The sequence below is a fragment of the Nansenia antarctica genome (assembly GCF_963989245.1).
Source record: "Nansenia antarctica genome assembly, chromosome: 19".
NCBI lineage: Eukaryota > Metazoa > Chordata > Actinopteri > Argentiniformes > Microstomatidae > Nansenia > Nansenia antarctica.
Window position 1 is genome coordinate 19,257,502 of NC_137692.1, and position 20,083 is coordinate 19,277,584.

General features: G+C 38.5%; 1 protein-coding gene across 1 annotated transcript; it reads right to left on the reverse strand.

The window, feature by feature from the left end:
* Positions 1 to 18,033: 18,033 nt before the first annotated feature.
* LOC308174076 (forkhead box protein G1-like) lies at positions 18,034 to 19,170 on the reverse strand (the record flags this gene model as incomplete). The annotated part of the gene is made up of 1 exon (XM_080549129.1): positions 18,034 to 19,170. Exon 1 carries the CDS (start codon positions 19,162 to 19,164, stop codon positions 18,034 to 18,036), a length of 1,131 nt encoding a protein of 376 aa, XP_080405255.1. The 5' UTR covers positions 19,165 to 19,170.
* Positions 19,171 to 20,083: the final 913 nt, after the last annotated feature.

Below are 20,083 nucleotides of genomic sequence, written 5' to 3' on the forward strand. Positions count from 1 at the left end.
ATTATTCATTATTGTTTGTCTAATTGATTAAGCCTTTGATCGATATATCCGTCTATTGATAATCTATTGGTGGTACATTGTAACACGTTGACGTCCTGCAAGGACTGCATCAGATTTGGCCAATTCATGATTAAAAGGCCACAGTAGTTGCAGTAAACATACATGTATATGTTGTGTTACGTGTGCATGCTACAGTATCTTCCAAATGTGATCAGAATCGGGAGGCCAAAATCCACCTAAAGATGCACTTTGCTGTTTTTTAATTGGAGTAGCCTATACTAATGTGATGTATTTACGGTCTGTTAACGTAACTACTTAAAAAAAAATTCTGACCTTGATCTCGCTATTAACATTTCTGAAGACGCAGCTAGACCACCATATTATATTTTGCCATCTTAAGTCAAAGATGCTAATAAAAAACCTACAAATGAATCTGTCTTAATTCGCAAGTTGACAACACTGGCTTTGTGAACTCTAAATGCTGTATTACATGAAATGATAACAGGAAAGAAAAGACTCACTCTCAGCTGCCAGCCTAGTTAAAACAAATATCAAATATGATGTTCTCCTGCTTAATACATACATGCCTATGGGATGGCTGTTTCATTATCATCTTTTATTTCGATAAAGTTTATTTCAACGTTTTTTGGACATAATTATTATTGTGATCTCCCATTGTGTTATTTATTGTTGATGATCATAACACTCAAGTTAATTTTATGGCATGCCACCATCAACACAGAAATAGTGCTAGAATACCAATATGCGTCAGATAATCAAATTTTCAATACATAAATCGTTTCCAAACAATATAGAATCATTTGTATTTGATCAATTATGCACATTCAATTTTAAACCCTTGTTCAATAAAATAATACATAATTAGGTATTTGCTCAGAACACTTAGTAATATATAATTGTTATACATGTGTTATTATCATCTATCGTATTTTAGAATAGGCTACTATTAAAGAGGATAATTGTATGGGCTAACTATTATGCATAGGCTACATTCAACTCTTTTACAGACCAATTTCCCTCATGTCATCCTAAGGCATTTTTAACAGACTAAATATGTATTGACCATGTATGGGAAGTACTTGGAACATTTGTATTCTGAAGTAAATCAATAAAGGGAAACAACAGCAGCAAATAAAATCATATTAATCAATAAAGCGATGTTGCATGTATTTAGGAGTTTATTTAGACATCAATTCAGATGTAAATATACAGTATTTAGTATAGCCTGAGTAATGTCCCTCATAACTGTTATATTTAGTGTAGGATAATTGGGATAATTGATCATATGTTTTGAATGTATATGTATTATTTAATTCAAAACACTATTTCCTTTATTTAGGAGGACTGGTGAAATTCCTAGAAACACATACACACACGTAAAGCTCCAGCACACTGGCATTATTGCAAAACTCCGCAATAATTTACTGGATCACACAAACCAATCTTTGTGTTTCTTGTGAATTTGATAATCCATATGCCATAATCCAAGCATCTGAGCCGTTGAAACCACATTTAGTTTATATTCAAACAGTTAGTTTTGTGCATGAGCCACATATGCTGGATAATATGTGTTCCCAATGTCTGTGTTGACTTAAAAAGACTTTACTATTATGATGGTCATCATCAATAGTGTCCTACGGAAGCCTATTCATATCCCTTCATAACAGGGAACTATTACACCCTTCGTCTATATGTGTAGATGATATGCTTACGATAATAAAAATATAGAAAACTGTATCACAGCTAGACATGTAATAATGAAGAATTGTTCAGTAAATTCAACTCACAGGGTGATACTGATATTCCATGCCAGGTGCATTCTAAGCAGCATTTAGAATGCAATGCGTAGAGCTCAGTTTCTGCTTCAAAACTTTAAAAACTTCTTTGCAGTGTTTTGCAGTTAATAGTTAATCAAAGAATTCACGTATAATCTACTTCAGGAATGCTCCCTTTTAGATAGTTGTAAAAGGGATTTCTTTTCACAGGAAGTTATTATTAATGTTCGCTTGCGTGTTTCGTGTTTCTCTTTAACTTGTAATGGTGGCATCCTTTTTCCATGGGTGAGGGTGGGGTCACACGCCATATGGCAAAGCCAGGGATGTGTCTGTCATTCAGCGTGCCCTCGGCCTCAACTCTGGCTCTTTTCCACACAGCGATAGTGAGAACCCTAACTCTTCCCCCCTTTTACCTCCCACCCTACCTCCGACACCCCCATGTGAGGCTTGTGGAGGTAGAAATCTGAGGATGGGCTCATTATCATGCATGGAATGGTGTAACAGTGAGCCCGTCTTTTGACTTCTCCCTCTGCCAGCCTCCACTGGTTGCCCCCCCCCCCCCCCCCCCCCCCCCCACACACACACACACACACACACACACACACACACACACTTACCCATAATTCTCTGTGGTGCCACACAGCATAAGGAGCTCAGACACTGCACTGTCTGAATGCTAGAACAGATCCAGATATTTGTCGACACTATTTAAGATATTTCCTTTGGGTTACGTTGTGCGATCACAATTCATTTTCAGGCCGATAATTAAAGGATCAGTGCTTTCAAAGACTGCAAAAAGATTGGCCATTATAGTCGGGAGATTGCAAGATTGACCTGGAAAGACCGTGAGCTTGCGAGAATGTGTGAGGTTATTAAAAAATGTGTTGGTGTGCTGAGAATGTTAAAATCATCCCTAGATGGGTGCCACAAAAACTAAGAGGAAAGAATGCTGGAAATGTGATGACGCCATCACACAGTAATGTTTGTTGCGTTTTACATTATAGACAAATCAGCACTTCACTGATATTATTTGCATATCAAAGCGAATATGGAAGGTCACAGAAAATGGCGGCTGCTGGCTGCAAAGCAGAACCACTGCGCAGTTTGAAAGTTGCGTGGCTTAATTACCTTTAAAGCAGATGACGTTATACATTTTTAAAAACTTGACAAATGAAAACATGCATACATAATAATCTAAAATGATGCAAGCCTTTATTCCTGTAAATGCCGGAACCTCAATTCGAAGAAAAATGATCTAGGTTGGGTAGGCGGATGGCGAAAAGGGAGCACACAGCCCAGCAGAGAGACACTATCATGGGCATGGAAACAGAGTCATAGGCCTCACTACATGTGGAACTATAGAACCAGGCTGCTTCAGCTACTCACACAGCCCAGCAGAGAGACACTATCATGGGCATGGAAACAGAGTCATAGGCCTCACTACATGTGGAACTATAGAGTCTGCAGGAGATTGCAGTCCATTTCTGCGAACCATTTATCTATAGGAGATTTGAAAATAGAACCAGTGGAATATTAAGATAATCGTAATCGGATGTGACTTTGCGTGCCAGTGATCCATGCAGACTATTAGTGTTGTCACGGAACGCTGTGGATGCCGCTGCGCCTGCGCCCTGCGCCCTGCCTCCCTCCATCACAGCCAGAGAGGGGAAGGTCATTTGGCCCGGGTGTACGCATGCTCCCTCAGCTAACCGTACTCAGAGATTCCACACGCAATCTTCACCAGGGGCGGGGTGGGGTGGGGAACATGGCGGTGCACGGTTTAAAGCCCATCGATTCCAGAGTAATTCTTTGAAACTAGTGCACAAATGCCCCCACAATGTCTAACTGAATGATGCAGGGTCACTGAAGGTGTTTGTGACGTGTGGGCGAAGGGTTAAGATGTCGACCAGAGCTGAAGTGCATTCAGTTTGTGCTAAAACAGCTACTCTCTGTCTAAGATTCTGATGGAAGATTGTGGGGTGGGGTGGGGAACATGGCCGTGCATGGTTTAAAGCCCATCGATTCCAGAGTAATTCTTTGAAACTAGTGCACAAATGCCCCCACAATGTCTAACTAAATGATGCAGGGTCACTGAAGGTGTTTGTGACGTGTGGGGCTAAGGGTTAAGATGTCGAGCAGAGCTGAAGTGCATTCAGTTTGTGCTAAAACAGCTACTCTCTGTCTAAGACCTAAGATTCTGATGGAAGATTGTGTCGCGTGTTGTTCTGAACATATTAAAGATATGTTCTTTGATTAGAAAAATTATTTGAAAAAAGAGAGAATATGAATATATCTTTGAAGTTGTTTTTCATTACTTTGCTAACAGCTACACAGCTTTTTGTCTTTTAAAAGCAGGAAAAACTACAATCAGACTTATTGTTCAAGTGTGACAGTGATTGTCTCTGAATCTGACTTCTGTTAAAAGTTAGACCTTTGTTCATTCAAAATGATCAGATAAAATAATATAGAAAAAACAGCGTAATTAAATCTACAGTATTCTTATACTGTGTGTGTTGCTAATACGTCGTTTCATATACCAGGGTCCACAATGTACTTTTCTATTGTATTCTCATTGCATTCCCATTGAATCTGCTATGGGATTGTAAATTATTTAAGAAGTTATATTGAATATATTTTGGAAATATAATGGATATATATTTTTGCAGGATTCTGATTCTGTTGTGATTTTGTATAATAGCATACAATCATTTTCATTTGATGTTTATTCACCCATGTGGGGGGAGATCTGTGTTAACATTTTTGCTGGGGATAATAGATGTTGAATTTGTAGACATTTTCCTACATGATATCTGATTAAATGTAACATTTATACATGCACTTCTCAGATGCGTTATTTCTTAATTACCTTTTTGACTGATAACATAATTATTTTCTGTATATCTATCTATATATATGCTTGAATTATTGTCAATTCCTTTTTTTTTTAAAGAGAAACCGATGTCTTGCCAGCTTGTTATTCTGGCAAGATACATATCTATATGGAAGTCATAAAATAATACATATTTTAACATGGATATATTGATGTGGAGGCTTTTATTTGTTTGTAATTGTATTGCCCACGTTCTGCTCTACAGAAGGTTAGGATCAAAAACAGGAAGTCAACATTTCATTAAAATTACACCGCGTTCTGTTCTATAGAATTTCAATAATAGCTTTATTTTGAAGTTATTACAAACTCCATTAATTGTATGGTGTACATTTGTATCAGTGAAAATATACTCTAAATGGCCAAGGGAAATATTGTATTAAAACCTTGACCAAATTAAATTAAGAAGTAATATTTCTTTTTACATGACAATTTTCTATACAATTACTGTATTTTATATATGACCCATAGGAATTTATCAATAAAGATTCAAATGAATTGTATGAGAGGAAAATGCATCACTCTATATTTATTTAGTAAAATGAGAAAGTTACACACTGGAGAGGATCTCCTACCTTGCTTCTGTCTTCATCTTAAAACGTCAATGACGTTATTTTTCATGGGGTCAGAGATGATCTACTAAGAGGTGGTGGAGACGGTAATGAAAGTATGTTGTCATTGGTTCATGCTGGGTCATTTTCTTAGCAGGACAGCCTCCTAAAATGAATGAAATATCACCACTGAGCTTCAATAGCGATAATAATGAATGCCCCTGCCTCAATTTATGAAACATAGAACTCACATAAAACCAGTTTCCCTGCCCCATGTCACAGTATGCTATATGCTTACATTATATATGCTTATAGGTATTAGTCTACCATAGTGCTCATTCCGGTTTACTATTGCTTTAGAATTTGTGAATGATATGTTTAGAGACAGAGGCTATGATCACCTTGATATTGTATTCCAGTTGTGCTCACTGTTCAGAATGAATTCACGTTTTGTTTGTAGTTTGGGCACCCCATGTAATTGATCAATTGTTTGACATAAAGTTACGTTTGATCACAGAGTGAGAACTATGTACTTTTGTATAGATCAACAATCCTACAATCACATTACATCATAATCAGGACTGGCAGTGTCTTGAATTGTTTTTAAACTTCATACAGTAGATCCAGGTATGGGTTCATATCTACCTGCAGCTACTTCAGATTATAGTGATATTAAGCAATCATGTTGAACTACCTGAGATCTACTGTACCTGCTATTTTTGGCCTAATTTTTTCTGTGGAGATAGCAATTACACCAGATAAGATATGATTAAAACCTATAACAACATTTTACGCTCTTAATTTCACAGGTTGAGAATCATTTTGTTTAAATATTGATGTTCATTCAATATACATACTGTTTTTGTTTATGTACAATCATTCCTGCTAACATAAATCTGAGATGTGTGTGTGTGTGTGTGTGTGTGTGCGTGTGCGTGTGCTTGTGCGTGTGCGTGTGTGTGTCCAAGAGAAAAAGTGTGGGATGGAATTGGCACAAGGTTTTTATCAGTGTGTGCAAAGCTCGAGTCGGTTGGATTTAAGAAAGACTTCCAAATACTTTTGATGTAAACGTGACCATAATTTCTTAATTGTCAATTAATAATTAATTGTTCATCAAATTCAGTTTTAATGTCTTCATGAAGACCATGGACCAAAATGTCTTGCCGTTTGTCTGCGTTCTAACTACAAATACTATTGTCTTCAAGAGTGCCCAGATTTTTGGGAGAAGTATCCCTTTATATTTTTCTGCAATCTTTGCACACCATGTTGCTTTGTTTTTATCCTTCTTCTTTCTTTTCTACTTCATACTTCAAGTTTGCATTCTACAAAATACTCAGCATTGTGCAGCATAACTTGTTAGGTATTCGCCATAATATATCAATATAGGAGATATCATACATCAATGTTTAAAGCCACAATTCAGAATGATTCATCTTGCAAAATAGGATTCCCATACACTTTATTGTTGCTGAGGGATAAGTCCAGAGAAATGTTAGCACCTAAGATTCCTCCATGCAAGGACTGACGGTCTATGACATTGAAGCTATACACTGAAGCTACATTGTTAGTTTACAAAGACATTGATTCCACATGACATATAGAACATATATTCTATTAAAGAATATCAATCATATCTAAAGAATATATTATTATTTATAGATATATAAATATTATTACTGTCTCAGTCCTTATGAGTGTAGTTCCTTTTAGTTAAATATCCCGATGACGTGAGATGGTTTCCTTAGGCTTCTCAGCCAGCCATGTGTAAAGTCTTAAGTGCTGTGGAAGCTTCTGAGAAGATCTCTTCAGGCATATGTTATGATCTTTAAAACTGCCCCATCAAAACCGATGAGAGTTGGGACAGTACACATGATTGTAGGCCAAATAGAATAAAATATTGACAGACTTTATTCACTGTGGGGCCAACAGTTGAAGTTAAAGCCTTATTCTGTCAAAGGAAGCAAGATCTATTAATAATTAAACGTTTATACTACATTGAATTGTGGTACAAATGCCTTTGACCAATGTTATTGATCTGTTATTGATCTGCAACATGAATTCTATTTATTTTCCAGGAATCTCATGACGGTCAGCCAAATTTCTCTTGTCTATTTAACTGACTTGTAAAGGCCTAGTATCATTCCAAATGCATAAAACCTATAGCTACATAATTGACTGATTGATTGCTTGATTGATTGATTGGTTGATTTGGTAGCATAATAAGGTCAGGGAAATGAACTCTTCCAAGTGACTCAAGGAACTCTTCCAACTCTCCAAGGTGCTTGAAGCGAGGAGCAAATTGAAATGAAGAAAATAAAAACTCAGACAAAAAACCCTGACAAAGGCTATGTTGGTTTTAACAATAATTAAGCATTTTATATAGTTACATTGTCCTCTAAGAGTTCAATTCCTCTTCACTTCCGAAATAATGTCACAGATTAATGCTCATAAAACGGTTGTAATTATAATGTAAGTAGTAACTTGCATTGTATATAGGATTATGGACCTGAAAGAAGATCAGTGAGGTGAACTCGGTAAATTGACTCCAAATTAAAAGACAAACATGTATAACAAAAGCACAAAGCAAAAATGCCATTGGCGCAATGCTGGACAAAATGGCCGCTGTTGGCTTAATCTCACTTTGGTTGAAGTGATGCAACATTAGCTAGCAAAAAAGCGAGTCTTCCTAATTCACTTAGTCCCCAAGAGTGTTTGAATGGCCAAATTGTATTTACATTGTACAGTTAGGTTAAATACCTTCCTCTTGGACTTAATTTAGCTAACTAGAAAGCCACAAAGGTGATAGTCAACTTGGCTACAAGTGGTATGACGATTTTGAGTTAGCTAGGTTGAAATAACTTGGTCACACGTTAGCTAGCTTATACATTTTTATAACATTAGCTATTGCACAACAGAAAATATATGGACAGCTAGCATTACTTTACAGTCATTTATCAGAAGCTTTTATCCAAAGTGACTTACAATAAGTGCATTCAACATATACTTACTTTCTCCGTTAACTCTGTCACAGCGTGACTGGCTGGCTGCAAAGCATCTTCCAGAATGTGGCAACGATGTTTTTTTAGCTTCTTATAGAGAGTGACCACCGTCACTTCCTGGCGCCTTTTGAATATCCCATTTCCGGTGGTGACCAAATTCAATTTAATCCATTTCAATCAACGCGAGAGAAACAAGTACATTCAACATTTTCCATAAACGATTGAAGTCTACTTGATTAAACCATGTTCACAAAAGGAATATGAATTAATTGTGTTGCATATAGTGATTTCATTTGTGTAAATTCAAAGACCTGCTATTTCCCATTTTTTCAGTGTAGTAATTACAATGGAATAAACTGTAGCCTATTTGTAATTAGGGTTAGAAGCATGCAGGGTTATTGCTTGAAGGAAACGAAAAGCCAAGTGAAAAAAGTTGCTCTATCTTACATAATTAGAACTTTTGGGGATTTAAAATCCCCCATCAACTGCCCTCGAGCTCTGGATGTATGGTATATTCAATAAACTATATGACAATAAAGTTGAATCTAATCTAATTCAGAATCAATATTTGGTATCTGGCATTTTGGGCTATCAGTCGTCCGATAGGCCACTCAGCTAGTTTTACATTCATTTATAATAATGAATGTCTTATGGCAAAATACACCTATAATATTATTGTCTAACTTTCTATGGTCATTCAAATTGACATTTTGTTTTTAGAATCAACCTCCTTCAGCCAGATATTGCTGTGTCAAACGGATGGGGCATCGTGGCTCTGTGCATGACCGGGAAAGATGGTCTCAACCGAAGGTCAGGGCAGGGCAGCGTTCAAACAGCTTCAAAGGAAAAACATGACCTTTCCCTGAAGGTCAAATGAGGTAATGATTCTGCTGCATACAAAATGCATCGATGGATGGATATACCCTTCAATGTAGGATGTGTACTTTGTACTCTAGGCCCATAGTATAATAGCTTATGCTAATATGTCGTAGCTATATTAAATTACATTATAAGGATCCTGTTGTATTATATGATGTACTATTCTATTACAGTATTGTGTTATCGTGCATAGTCATAAACATCAGGACTCGAAGAAGTGTCTCCTATTACTGTCAGCTGTGACTGTCTCCAGGCCAAAACATGCAATCCCCTTGGGGTTCCTGTCTTTCATTCAGGTGTGTTGTCTGAGGCCCAGACTCTGCATTGAAGATCCCTCATCACTCATCCAGTGTTACATGACAAGTAACCCAGTAAAGCCTGCAAGAACAATCGGTTTGTTCTGCTGCAACACCCAGGGGCAATGTTAGACGCCCAAACGTGGTTTATATGTTCATTGCCTATTGTGGTAGACATACCTCTACTTGTGCGAACTTTATGGTGAGTCAAGATATATAATAATAATTTTCCATTGCGAATTTACCTTTAACCTAATTAAAAATAATGTCATTATTTGTAGTGTCTTGAGTTATTTCAGTGTTATTGCTTGTACCCTGTTTACCCCATTGGACTTATTGGCCTATAGCATAGGCTACTACAAACCATTGGAACATAAACCAAGCAAAGTTAGTGGGAAATGTTTTCCTAATTTGTGATGTGATACTTAACTTTAACATTTGAGTTATTATGTGCAATTTAGGCCTACATTTGCGAGTGGGAGATTTGAATATGAAAGAATACACTCAGTGAATTTGAGTTCATTTTCGCCTGTTCTAGCTCGGTATGCGTGGAAATATAACAGTAATGCTTAGGACATTGCCCATGGCCGATAAGGAAGGCAACAGATTTCTTTGAATGGCTTGACAGAAAAAAATTCTAATTCCCAAGTAATCATTTACAATTATTAGCAATTTAGAACAAAACACGATGAAAAAATAAGTGAAAACAAGTTGTATTATCACTGTTTATATATTAGATTAATAATGTTAACGTAATGTTAATTTATAAAAGTGTTTTAAAAGTATTAATGTGAATCATAGACTATAGCCTATAGGGCCTACCTTTTGTGTGGATGTCTTCTTATCTTCTTATCTTACACACAGTTACTCACAGTTAGGCCTATATATGTCAATACGCATACTTTCTACATATTTAATGTGTGGCAGGCTAGTAATGGTGTAACTTTCTCCCAAGTTTGGAATCTTAACTAGCTTTCTCAACATTGTCCTGGAGTTTCCAGGGGTAAGACGAGCTCCCGGAGAACAAGGGGGGCAGGCCGACGGGCAAGACAAGACCACTCCTGGCAAACTTCGTCTCAGCCTGTCTCGGAGCCCGAAAACCATTCTGTCTTGGCCATTACGTGACGTTAGAATATCTCAATTTTTGTCAAAATTTAGTTTTTTACATAATCTGAACCATTAGGTGTTTATTAATGCCTATGTGGTGTTATTTATTTTTTGGTTAGTAATTCATAAAATACAAAGGTTCCATCTCACAAAACATAATGGAATGTCAAAACTTTGACGCTCAATATCTCTGAACTGCCCTAAACGGAGATAGAACCTTATAATTCTAAACGGAGATATTTTATGAATTACTAACTCAAAAATGTAAACATTTTTTTAAAATAACACCACACAGGCATTAATAAACACCTAATGGATCAGATTATGTAAAAAAAACTCAAATTTGACCAAAAATGGAGATAGAACCTTATAATTCTAACGTCACAGAGTGGTGATCAAGTTAATGTTGAGGTGGTCAAGATGGTCAACCAGCTTAGATGTTGGCCATCAGTCATGATGGTTAATGAGGTTCACAGTCAACAGCTGAACGTTGGCTGGTTATGGTGGTAATGGTTGATGACAGTGGTGCCATGGGATTTATTCTAATTGAATGAGGGTGGGCATAATGGTTATCATAGCTGGTGTTATAATGGTTATCATAGGCTGGTGTTATAATGGTTGTGAGGAATTAATGTCAGCCCAGATCTGGTTTCATGAGTCTGTATGTCACAGGTGGTCAAATGTAGCCTGAGCTTGCTTGCAAAGATGTTGTTACGGGTGAGCTAAGGACATACCTTTTAAAAAAAAAAAAAGTTTTATTGTTGGTGTTATGTTCAGATGTGTTAATATGTGTTAAGTTGATGTTAAGTGATGTATTTCACTGAAATTAAACTTTTAAATTCAGTTCTGAAAATGTTCATCTTTTTAAAAAAAAATCCCATTAAAATAACATAGGGACAACCAACCCCACAATGGGGATGGTTGTCACAAGTGCACAACACGTATTTGACGGTCCACATCTTCTGAACAGAATAATCTTAAGGAGAGTAAGGGCACTCCATTACTACCTGACACTTCAGACTTCCTTTACACGGGACATGGAATCTATAAAGGATACAGTTTGTGAGGGATTCAAATAACAGTAAAAAGTGTGACGACCAACCCCGTCCTCCCCTACTAACAATCAATCACTGTGTCCTAACTCGAGATCCGCGCGTAAAATCGAATAATCGCGAAACATTTCCATTGATATCAAATTTTGCAAGATTTACCCACATGTCTGAGTTACGTGCGCGGATCACGAGTTGAGGATTCCACCCTAACCTATACCTATGGTAATAGGCCTTCATTTTTACATTTACATTGTAGATATAATTATGTTATACAAGTATTTTGTCTCAAGTAAGTGAATCTATAGGCCTACATCAGTCATCACGTGACGTTAGAATTATAAGGTTCTATCTCCATTTTTGTCAAAATTGAGTTTTTTTCCATAATCTGATCCATTAGGTGTTTATTAATGCCTGTGTGGTGTTATTTCTAAAATGTTGGACATTTTTGAGTTAGTAATTAATAAAATACAAAGGTTCCATCTCACAAAACATAATGGAATGTTAAAAGTTTGACGCTCAATATCTCTGAACTGCCCTAAACGGAGATAGAACCTTATCATTCTAAACGGAGATAGAACCTTATCATTCTAAACGGAGATAGAACCTTATCATTCTAAACGGAGATAGAACCTTATCATTCTAAACTCACGATCAGTCATCATAATAAAAATGTAAAAAGCTAGGACCAGGTGCCATTGGCACTCAGTCACAATACTAGTAACCCTATACAGAACTTGTTTGGTTTAGTTAGAGGAGCTGTAATGTTTTTGTAGAGCAGGACATCTCCATCTCACCCACAGCCTTTACCGAAATGTGACAAGACTCAACGGTGCACACCAGTTCTTATATAGCCTAAGAACTGGTTAAACGAGCTTTCTCTCCTTGACCCTAGTTTAGCTCAATGTTGAATCCTACGTGGATTTGTCTGCAACGGTGTGTGTGTGTGTGTGTGTGTGTGTGTGTGTGTGTGTGTGTGTGTGTGTGTGTGTGTGTGTGTGTGTGTGTGTGTGTGTGTGTGTGTGTGTGTGTGCGTGTGTGTGTGTAGCCTAGGTGTCATTATTTCTGCTATTTTCTACAATGTTCATTTAGATTTGTTTTATGTGGCATACAATTTTTTACTTGAAGAAAAAAATGCATAAAAGAGATTAAATAATGCAAAAATCCCAAATAATGCCAAAAACCCTATTTGTTTTTAAGGTGTGGCAACTGACGTAATTTAACCTTATTTGGTGTAAATCTAGACCATGTAGACCTACATTTTAGTTGCATTTAATCGAATTAAATGTATTAAAGTTATGTGGCATGCATGGTTTGCGGAAGTGGGTGTACTCGTCAACTAGATGGCAGATGAATGGTCTCCAGCATGACTAACTACATAAACACACAACATAAACACACAACATAAACACACAACATAAACACACAACATAAACTGGTACAACCTAAAACAAGCTTGAGCTGTGCACCAGCATAAATCACCAAGAAACACCATTACACACTGGTCACCAGCTATCACAAAGCCTATAGATGAAACTGCTCAATACTTTAAAATAGTCTCCATGCAACATAACCAGGATTAGATGGTCATCAGCATAACCAGCTTAGCTGATCTAGGCAGTTTTTTCAGTGATAGGCTAAACTGTAACTCTCTTCTAACCTTGACCATGCATAACTACAAACTAAACCCTTAACCTTGACGCTAACCCCCGAAACTTAACACACAAATCCAAATCCTAAAGATTCCCCAAGGATGTTATTGTTAAACGAGGTCTACACAGAATGTAATAGCCTAACCTAATATATTGGCACTGAAATTGGTAATATGTTTGATCGCTTAGTGTTTCACAGAGCCTATGATACAAATGAAGGCCTGAGGCATATGGATCAATAGGCCTATGCCACATATTACCCTGTTGGATTACAATTATTTCTGATGATAGTTAGCATGGGCTTATCCTTATAATTATCGCCATTGGCTTGATGCATGATAGCAACATTCATCGACCATCAAAGGTATGTGATTATGGTTATAACGATAGGCCTACATTATAAACACGTGAAATTGTGCAGAAATTGCCTATTTAGGGTGCATTTGTGCCCCGGGAGAAATGGGCCCATCCAAGGTGTTGTATAAAATAATTCATCTGTCCATCTGAAGAGTGCGCCCACAAACGCACCACCACATTCAAGTATGAATGTACCTGTGTGCTGTCAAATGTTTGGCCCATGTTTGGCCCGAGGCTTTGGATCTGTCGATGAATTTGTATAGGCTATAGTCCATTGCTTTGTTTTTACACTTTTAAAATAATAGTTCTTGCCTAAATAAAAGTTTTTCCACCAAAATACCAAACATATTGCTAGTAATTTAATAACTTTGTAATATAATCATTAGATTTTGGTTATTGCATAATAATATAGAGATAGAGATATACGCTCTGCTGCAAACACATGTAGAAGTTTAATAAGTAGCCTATACAGATAACAAGAACAATGCAACTCGTGCAATTATAGCAGCTTAATATTCTTATAGAATAACAATATGTCGTGATGTTAGAATTATAAGGTTCTATCTCCATTTTTGTCAAAATTGAGTTTTTTTACATAATCTGATCCGTTAGGTGTTTATTAATGCCTGTGTGGTGTTGTTTTAAAAATGTTGACATTTTTTAGTTAGTAATTCATAAAATACAAAGGTTCCATCTCACAAAACATAATGGAAATTAAAAACTTTGACGCTCAATATCTCTGAACTGCCCTAAACGGAGATAGAACCTTATCACTCTAAACGGAGATAGAACCTTATCATTCTAAACGGAGATAGAACCTTATCATTCTAAACGGAGATAGAACCTTATCATTCTAAACGGAGATAGAACCTTATCATTCTAAACGGAGATAGAACCTTATCATTCTAACGTCACGATAGGTCATCGCCTCGGCTCAAATAGGTTAAACAGAAAATGATATCGTAGAACAATGTTTAACGTTGTTGCTTTTGTTTCAATCCGGGTTTAGGTCTAAACTCCAGCTTGTATATTTACCATTACTCAACTTGGTAGCTGACTTTCACAACCATTTCTGACTTTCTGTCACCATGCATGGACCCATAGCCTGAATAGCAAATCCACCCATTAAATTCTACAAAACATAGGCATGCCCTGCACTAATAGCAAAAAACATGAAACATTTAAAATGCTCTGATAATAATTGAGCAAATACACCTTTTAATTTGTGAATTCGAGGAATTGAGTTCTAAAACACACAATCATTGTAAAGGCTATGCATAGACGACACATGAACTGCTTTTGAATGAGGCCTAGTGTTGCAAGCGGTTGGCCTGCCACGTCAAGGCTGCTGGGCTGTGCAACCTGGTCTCACACGGCAGACGTTAGAATTTATGGACAAACGTCGAATTCTGACGTGAGATTGTTGCAATTGCATTGATGCAATGTCACGTCAGAATTCGACGTTTGTCCATAAACGTCGAATTCTGACGTCTGCCGTGTGAGACCAGGCTGCCTAAAGACGGCCATCGATCGCTCCACTGCAGTCATATCAAATAGCCTTTAAGGCTCCCCACACATTTCACATTTCAACTGAATTCCATAATGTTTACACTATTCAATGTCATGGCTCTTTTACCATTTCGTGATCTTAGAATGTTAAGGTTCTATCTCCGTTTAGAATGATAAGGTTCTATCTCCGTTTAGGATAGTTCAGAGATATTGAGCGTCAAGTTTTTACATTCCATTATGTTCTGTGAGATGGAACCTTTGTATTTTATGAATTACTAACTCAAAAATGTCAACATTGAAAAAATAACACCACACAGGCATTAATAAACACCTAATGGATCAGATTATGTAAAAAACTCAATTTGGACAAAAATGGAGATAGAACCTTATAATTCTAACGTCACGAAATGTAGGCTATATCCTAATGGATGTAATGAAATATCATGTCGTTACCAATTTGCAATAGGACATGGCTATGTCATAAGAGTATGTCATATAGACCTAACCTATAAAGGCTTAAACTAGGTCTATTAAACAAAAAAAACTAGATCTTTGACAGATTAACCTTCACCGTACCAACGCAAATGTACGCATGATTGCGTCCCAAATTAACTATCATCAATAATATTAGAATGACATTATAACATTCGAATGTGCCCTATATTGTGTCCCCTTATAATGAATATTATTTAAATGGCACTAACCTAGATACATAAAGGATAGGTTTAATAAGAAAAAACGTAAAGATAGGCCTATGATTATTTTAGAACTGAATTCTAAGAAATTCGAGAGAGAGAAATCCGAGTTGCGCTCGGGATCCCAAACTAGGATTCCACTTTGGGCCAACATGGGTTCAAGGGAAAGTTCATGTGTATATATATCCCTGCTGCTGTTGGGTCAATAGTTTGAACCAATTTCCTCCTCTGAAGTGTCCATTGCGTTCCAGCCATATCGTGAATTTAGAATGATAAGGTTCTATCTCCGTTTAGGGTAGTTCAGAGATATTGAGCGTCAAAGTTTTTACATTCCATTATGTTTTGTGAGATGGAACCTTTGTATTTTATGAATTACTAACTCAAAAATGTCAACATTTAAAAAAATAACACCACACAGGCATTAATAAACACCTAATGGATCAGATTATGTAAAAAAACTCAATTTTGACAAAAATGGAGATAGAACCTTATAATTCTAACGTCACGATATGTCTGGGCCGTTTTACCCCGGCAATCACATCGTACTCTGCCTGTCTTGCGTCACGGAGGGGCACGAGATAGGCTACTGTACCTCTGCGCTAGACATATATACCTTAGTGCAAATATGTACTTTTTTATCCTTTAATCGAGTTAGTTTTTTTTGAAAACATACAGCAACAAAAACAGACAACATACTTCATACATTAGATAGGCTATTCTAACAACAAAAAGTGCAAAACTTTTTTAAACATTTACAAAAAAAGAAAAACATAACGACATCCAAAGAATAATGTCGTTAAATAAATAAGTCTGGCCTACAAATAATGGGAATACGTCGGTCAATTGTTTAGGCCCATTTCTGTCAGTCAGCGCATATAAAGTCCTCCTATAGCTAGCCTAAACAGGACGTGACCTAATGATGGAAACACGTGTGGTTATTGCAGATTGTCATAAGTCAGTGTTTCCCAAGCTGTGGTGGGCCTACACAGGCCAATAGGCCATGTCAGTTGGCGTAATGGTGAAATATAGGCCTATACCATACAAATGAACAACATGATCAGTTGAATAGGTCTATGGAGCACAGAGAATGCATGTGCGATGGTAATATCAGAGAATATTATTATTATAATAGGTCTATACGCGGTGGAGCACAGAGAATGCTTGTGCGATGGTAAAGGGGTCAGAGATTTTGGTCAGAGGGGGTATAGGCATAAACAAGAAAGTGTCTAGGCGTAAGTATTATTCAATGCAGTTAACCGTGGGGCAATGCAGGTCGTTTTAGCATTAGCCTATTATTTGATACAAACCACCTTCCATAGTTAAAGGGTCTTGCTAAGGCCTTAAAGGTTACACCTTTATCAAAAACCACCATGGGGGGGGTCAAGACAACAGGGACTGTTTTTTTTGTGTGTGTGTGTGTTTTTTTTTACAGAGAAGCTGAAATCTCATATGCTTTATATGAAAGATGAAAACAGATGGGTCACAGGGTCAGTCACCGGGCATGCTATAGCATATGTGGAGGCCTATAGGTACTGGCATGCACTGCTGTGGCCTACATGCGCTTGTAAACGGCCCCATTGACAAAACAGAGGACAAAATAGGCTATGATTAACAAAAAGAAAACACACAAACCTCTACTTCTCTCTAAAATGTGTTGCATACCATTTGAGGCCTACATCAGTTAGCCACATAGAGCCTATATGGACGGGGAACCTGAGTAGATATGACTTGTAGGCTTTCGTTTATAGTTTCCCCCCTTTTGTCTTTAACCCCTGATCTGTTTAAGGCGTTTTTCACCAAAACGATTTGAAAATTAATAATTATATAAATAACTTATAATGCTGTATGTTTTTTCTCTCTCAATACTGATGAGTTATACACTGACAATATAATTTAAATACATTGTACAATAAATACAAAACATAAATAAAAGATTTTAAAGAAAGCATTGAACAACTTTGTACAAGATATAAATACCCCCCTAAATATATCGTTACCTTTGGCAAGTCTAGTTACAGTTTTACAAACCACAGGTAACAAAGTTTGTCCCTTTCCAATGTTATAACGCAAAAAATAATAAACCGTTGTTGCACTTCAGGATACATAATATGGCCATATTAGCATCGAGGAATTATCCTTATCTGATAATTTTTTGTTGCGATCAATGTTGGGGTAATATTTACCCCTAATTTCCATTTATATGGTGGTTTTAACCTGTACATCCTCCAGTCCTCACGTTGCGGTGATGTCATGAAATCAGTTTAGGAAAGCGTTAGAAGTGACCCTCTTCTGATGGGACAATAATCCCGGAAAGCCGCTCGAGACCCCCGTCGAGACCCCCGTCGTAAAAGAGGGTAACGACGTTCTGAGGGTGTCCGAGAGCAGGGTCTGTGGCGAGCACGTTGGCACGCCGAACCCCGGCGAGCTCTGATGGTGGTGCTGGCTGCCAGAGACATGATAGTAGCCCCCCTGTCCCGACAGGAGCCCGACGGGAGACGCGTTCACCCCGTAACTAGTCGCCAAGCCCAGTGCGCCCCCCGCCGATCCACCCAGCATGGGGCGAGTGAGGTCCCCGTTACCGAGCTGCTCCACCCCGGGTAGAAGGGACCCATAGTGGCCTTGGTTCAGAAAGCCCGGCGACGATGCATTATAATGGGGGTGTGAATGCAAAGATAAAAAGGGCGAGATCTGCCAGTACAGTGGATTACTACTGACCCCCCGGTCGTGGTTCATTCCCAATCCGAGGGGCGCAAAGCGCAGCCCCCGCTTCATGGCCAGTTTCCCCCGGGAGGTGGCCGAGCGTCTCCGGAGTTTCCCCGTCGTCCCCCCGATGAACACGTCGTCGCTGGAGGGGTCCAGCATCCAGTAGTTGCCCTTCCCGGGGTCGTCGTAGTGCCGGGGCACCTTCACGAAGCACTTATTGAGGCTCAGGTTGTGGCGGATGGAGTTCTGCCAGCCTTGCTTGTGCTCCCGGTAATAGGGGAAGTTTTTCATGATAAACTCGTAGATGCCGTTCAGGGTGAGACGCTTCTCGGGACTCTGCCTGATGGCCATCATGATCAAAGCATTATAACTAAATGGTGGTTTATCATATTTCCCGTTTTTGCTGGACTCCGTCGCCTTGTCGGTGGTCTCATCCCCTAACCCGGGGTCCTTGGGTTGTTTATCCGTGTCCAACGGGGCAGATTCCATCTCGGCTCCAGGATCCAGATCCAGGGATTTCACCGAATCGGACCCCCCAGAGGAAGGGGGACCAGTGAGTTTCTCGGGGGTCTCCGCCGGGTCCTGTTTGGAGTCACATTTGGAGGGAAGATGCAGCAGGCTCTTGATGCTAAACGAAGTGGACCTGTGCACCATCGGCACAATCGGCTCCTTCGAGTCTCCCATGCCGAACACTGAACTCACAATAAAATCTGTTGAGTTTTTCGGTTAAAAAACAACGAAAAAGGTCAGGAGCGATCGGGATCAGGACATCGCATGCATGAAGGAACTTGTGGGACAGAGAGATGAGGTTCCGCGGCCGGGATGGAGAAATTAGTCATTAAGGAGGTTCCGTCTTATCGCTACATCACCAAACAGGGGCGGAGCGACGTGGAAACTTGCTGATTTTTCCAACTGTCAACAAATCCTTTTATTCATATTTCCATGATGTGTTTTCCATTATGAGAAATAGAATTTCGATGCAATGCATTCACCATTTACTGAAAAAACAAACAAACAAAAAAAAACAGGGCATTAGAAAGATTTGCTAGTATAACATGTTTACTACCAACCTCGTGCAGTGTGTGTGTGTGTGTGTGTGTGTGTGTGTGTGTGTGTGTGTGTGTGTGTGTGTGTGTGCGTGCGTGCGTGCGTATGTGTGTGCGTGCGTGTGTGTTTGTGTGTGCGCGCGCGTGCATGTGCCCCTCCGTCTGTGCGTAAAGTGTTTTTTTTTGTCCACTGGCTCAGTCTCTCTCCCTCTGTTTTTTTTTTCTCTCGGGGACAATGGTGGGTTTGAATACATGTAGGCAAACAATGCATTATTATGGGGGGGGTTTTGCACAGTGAGCGTGCTATTGTCCGACAGTGCTATTGTACTGGACACACACAGCACAGTTGATATAATCCAGGCTAAACACCGTGACGTTAGCGCCTCCAGTGGACAGAGCGCCGTGCTGCGTCATGAGGAAGCACTTTTTTGGGGACAGCATGCTTTTGTGACCATGCACTGTGACTTGACCCTAACCCTAATAGGCTACTGTCTGTTCTGTTATTCACTTATGAAATAATGACGGCTGCGTTCCTCCTTCATTACATCCTACGTCCT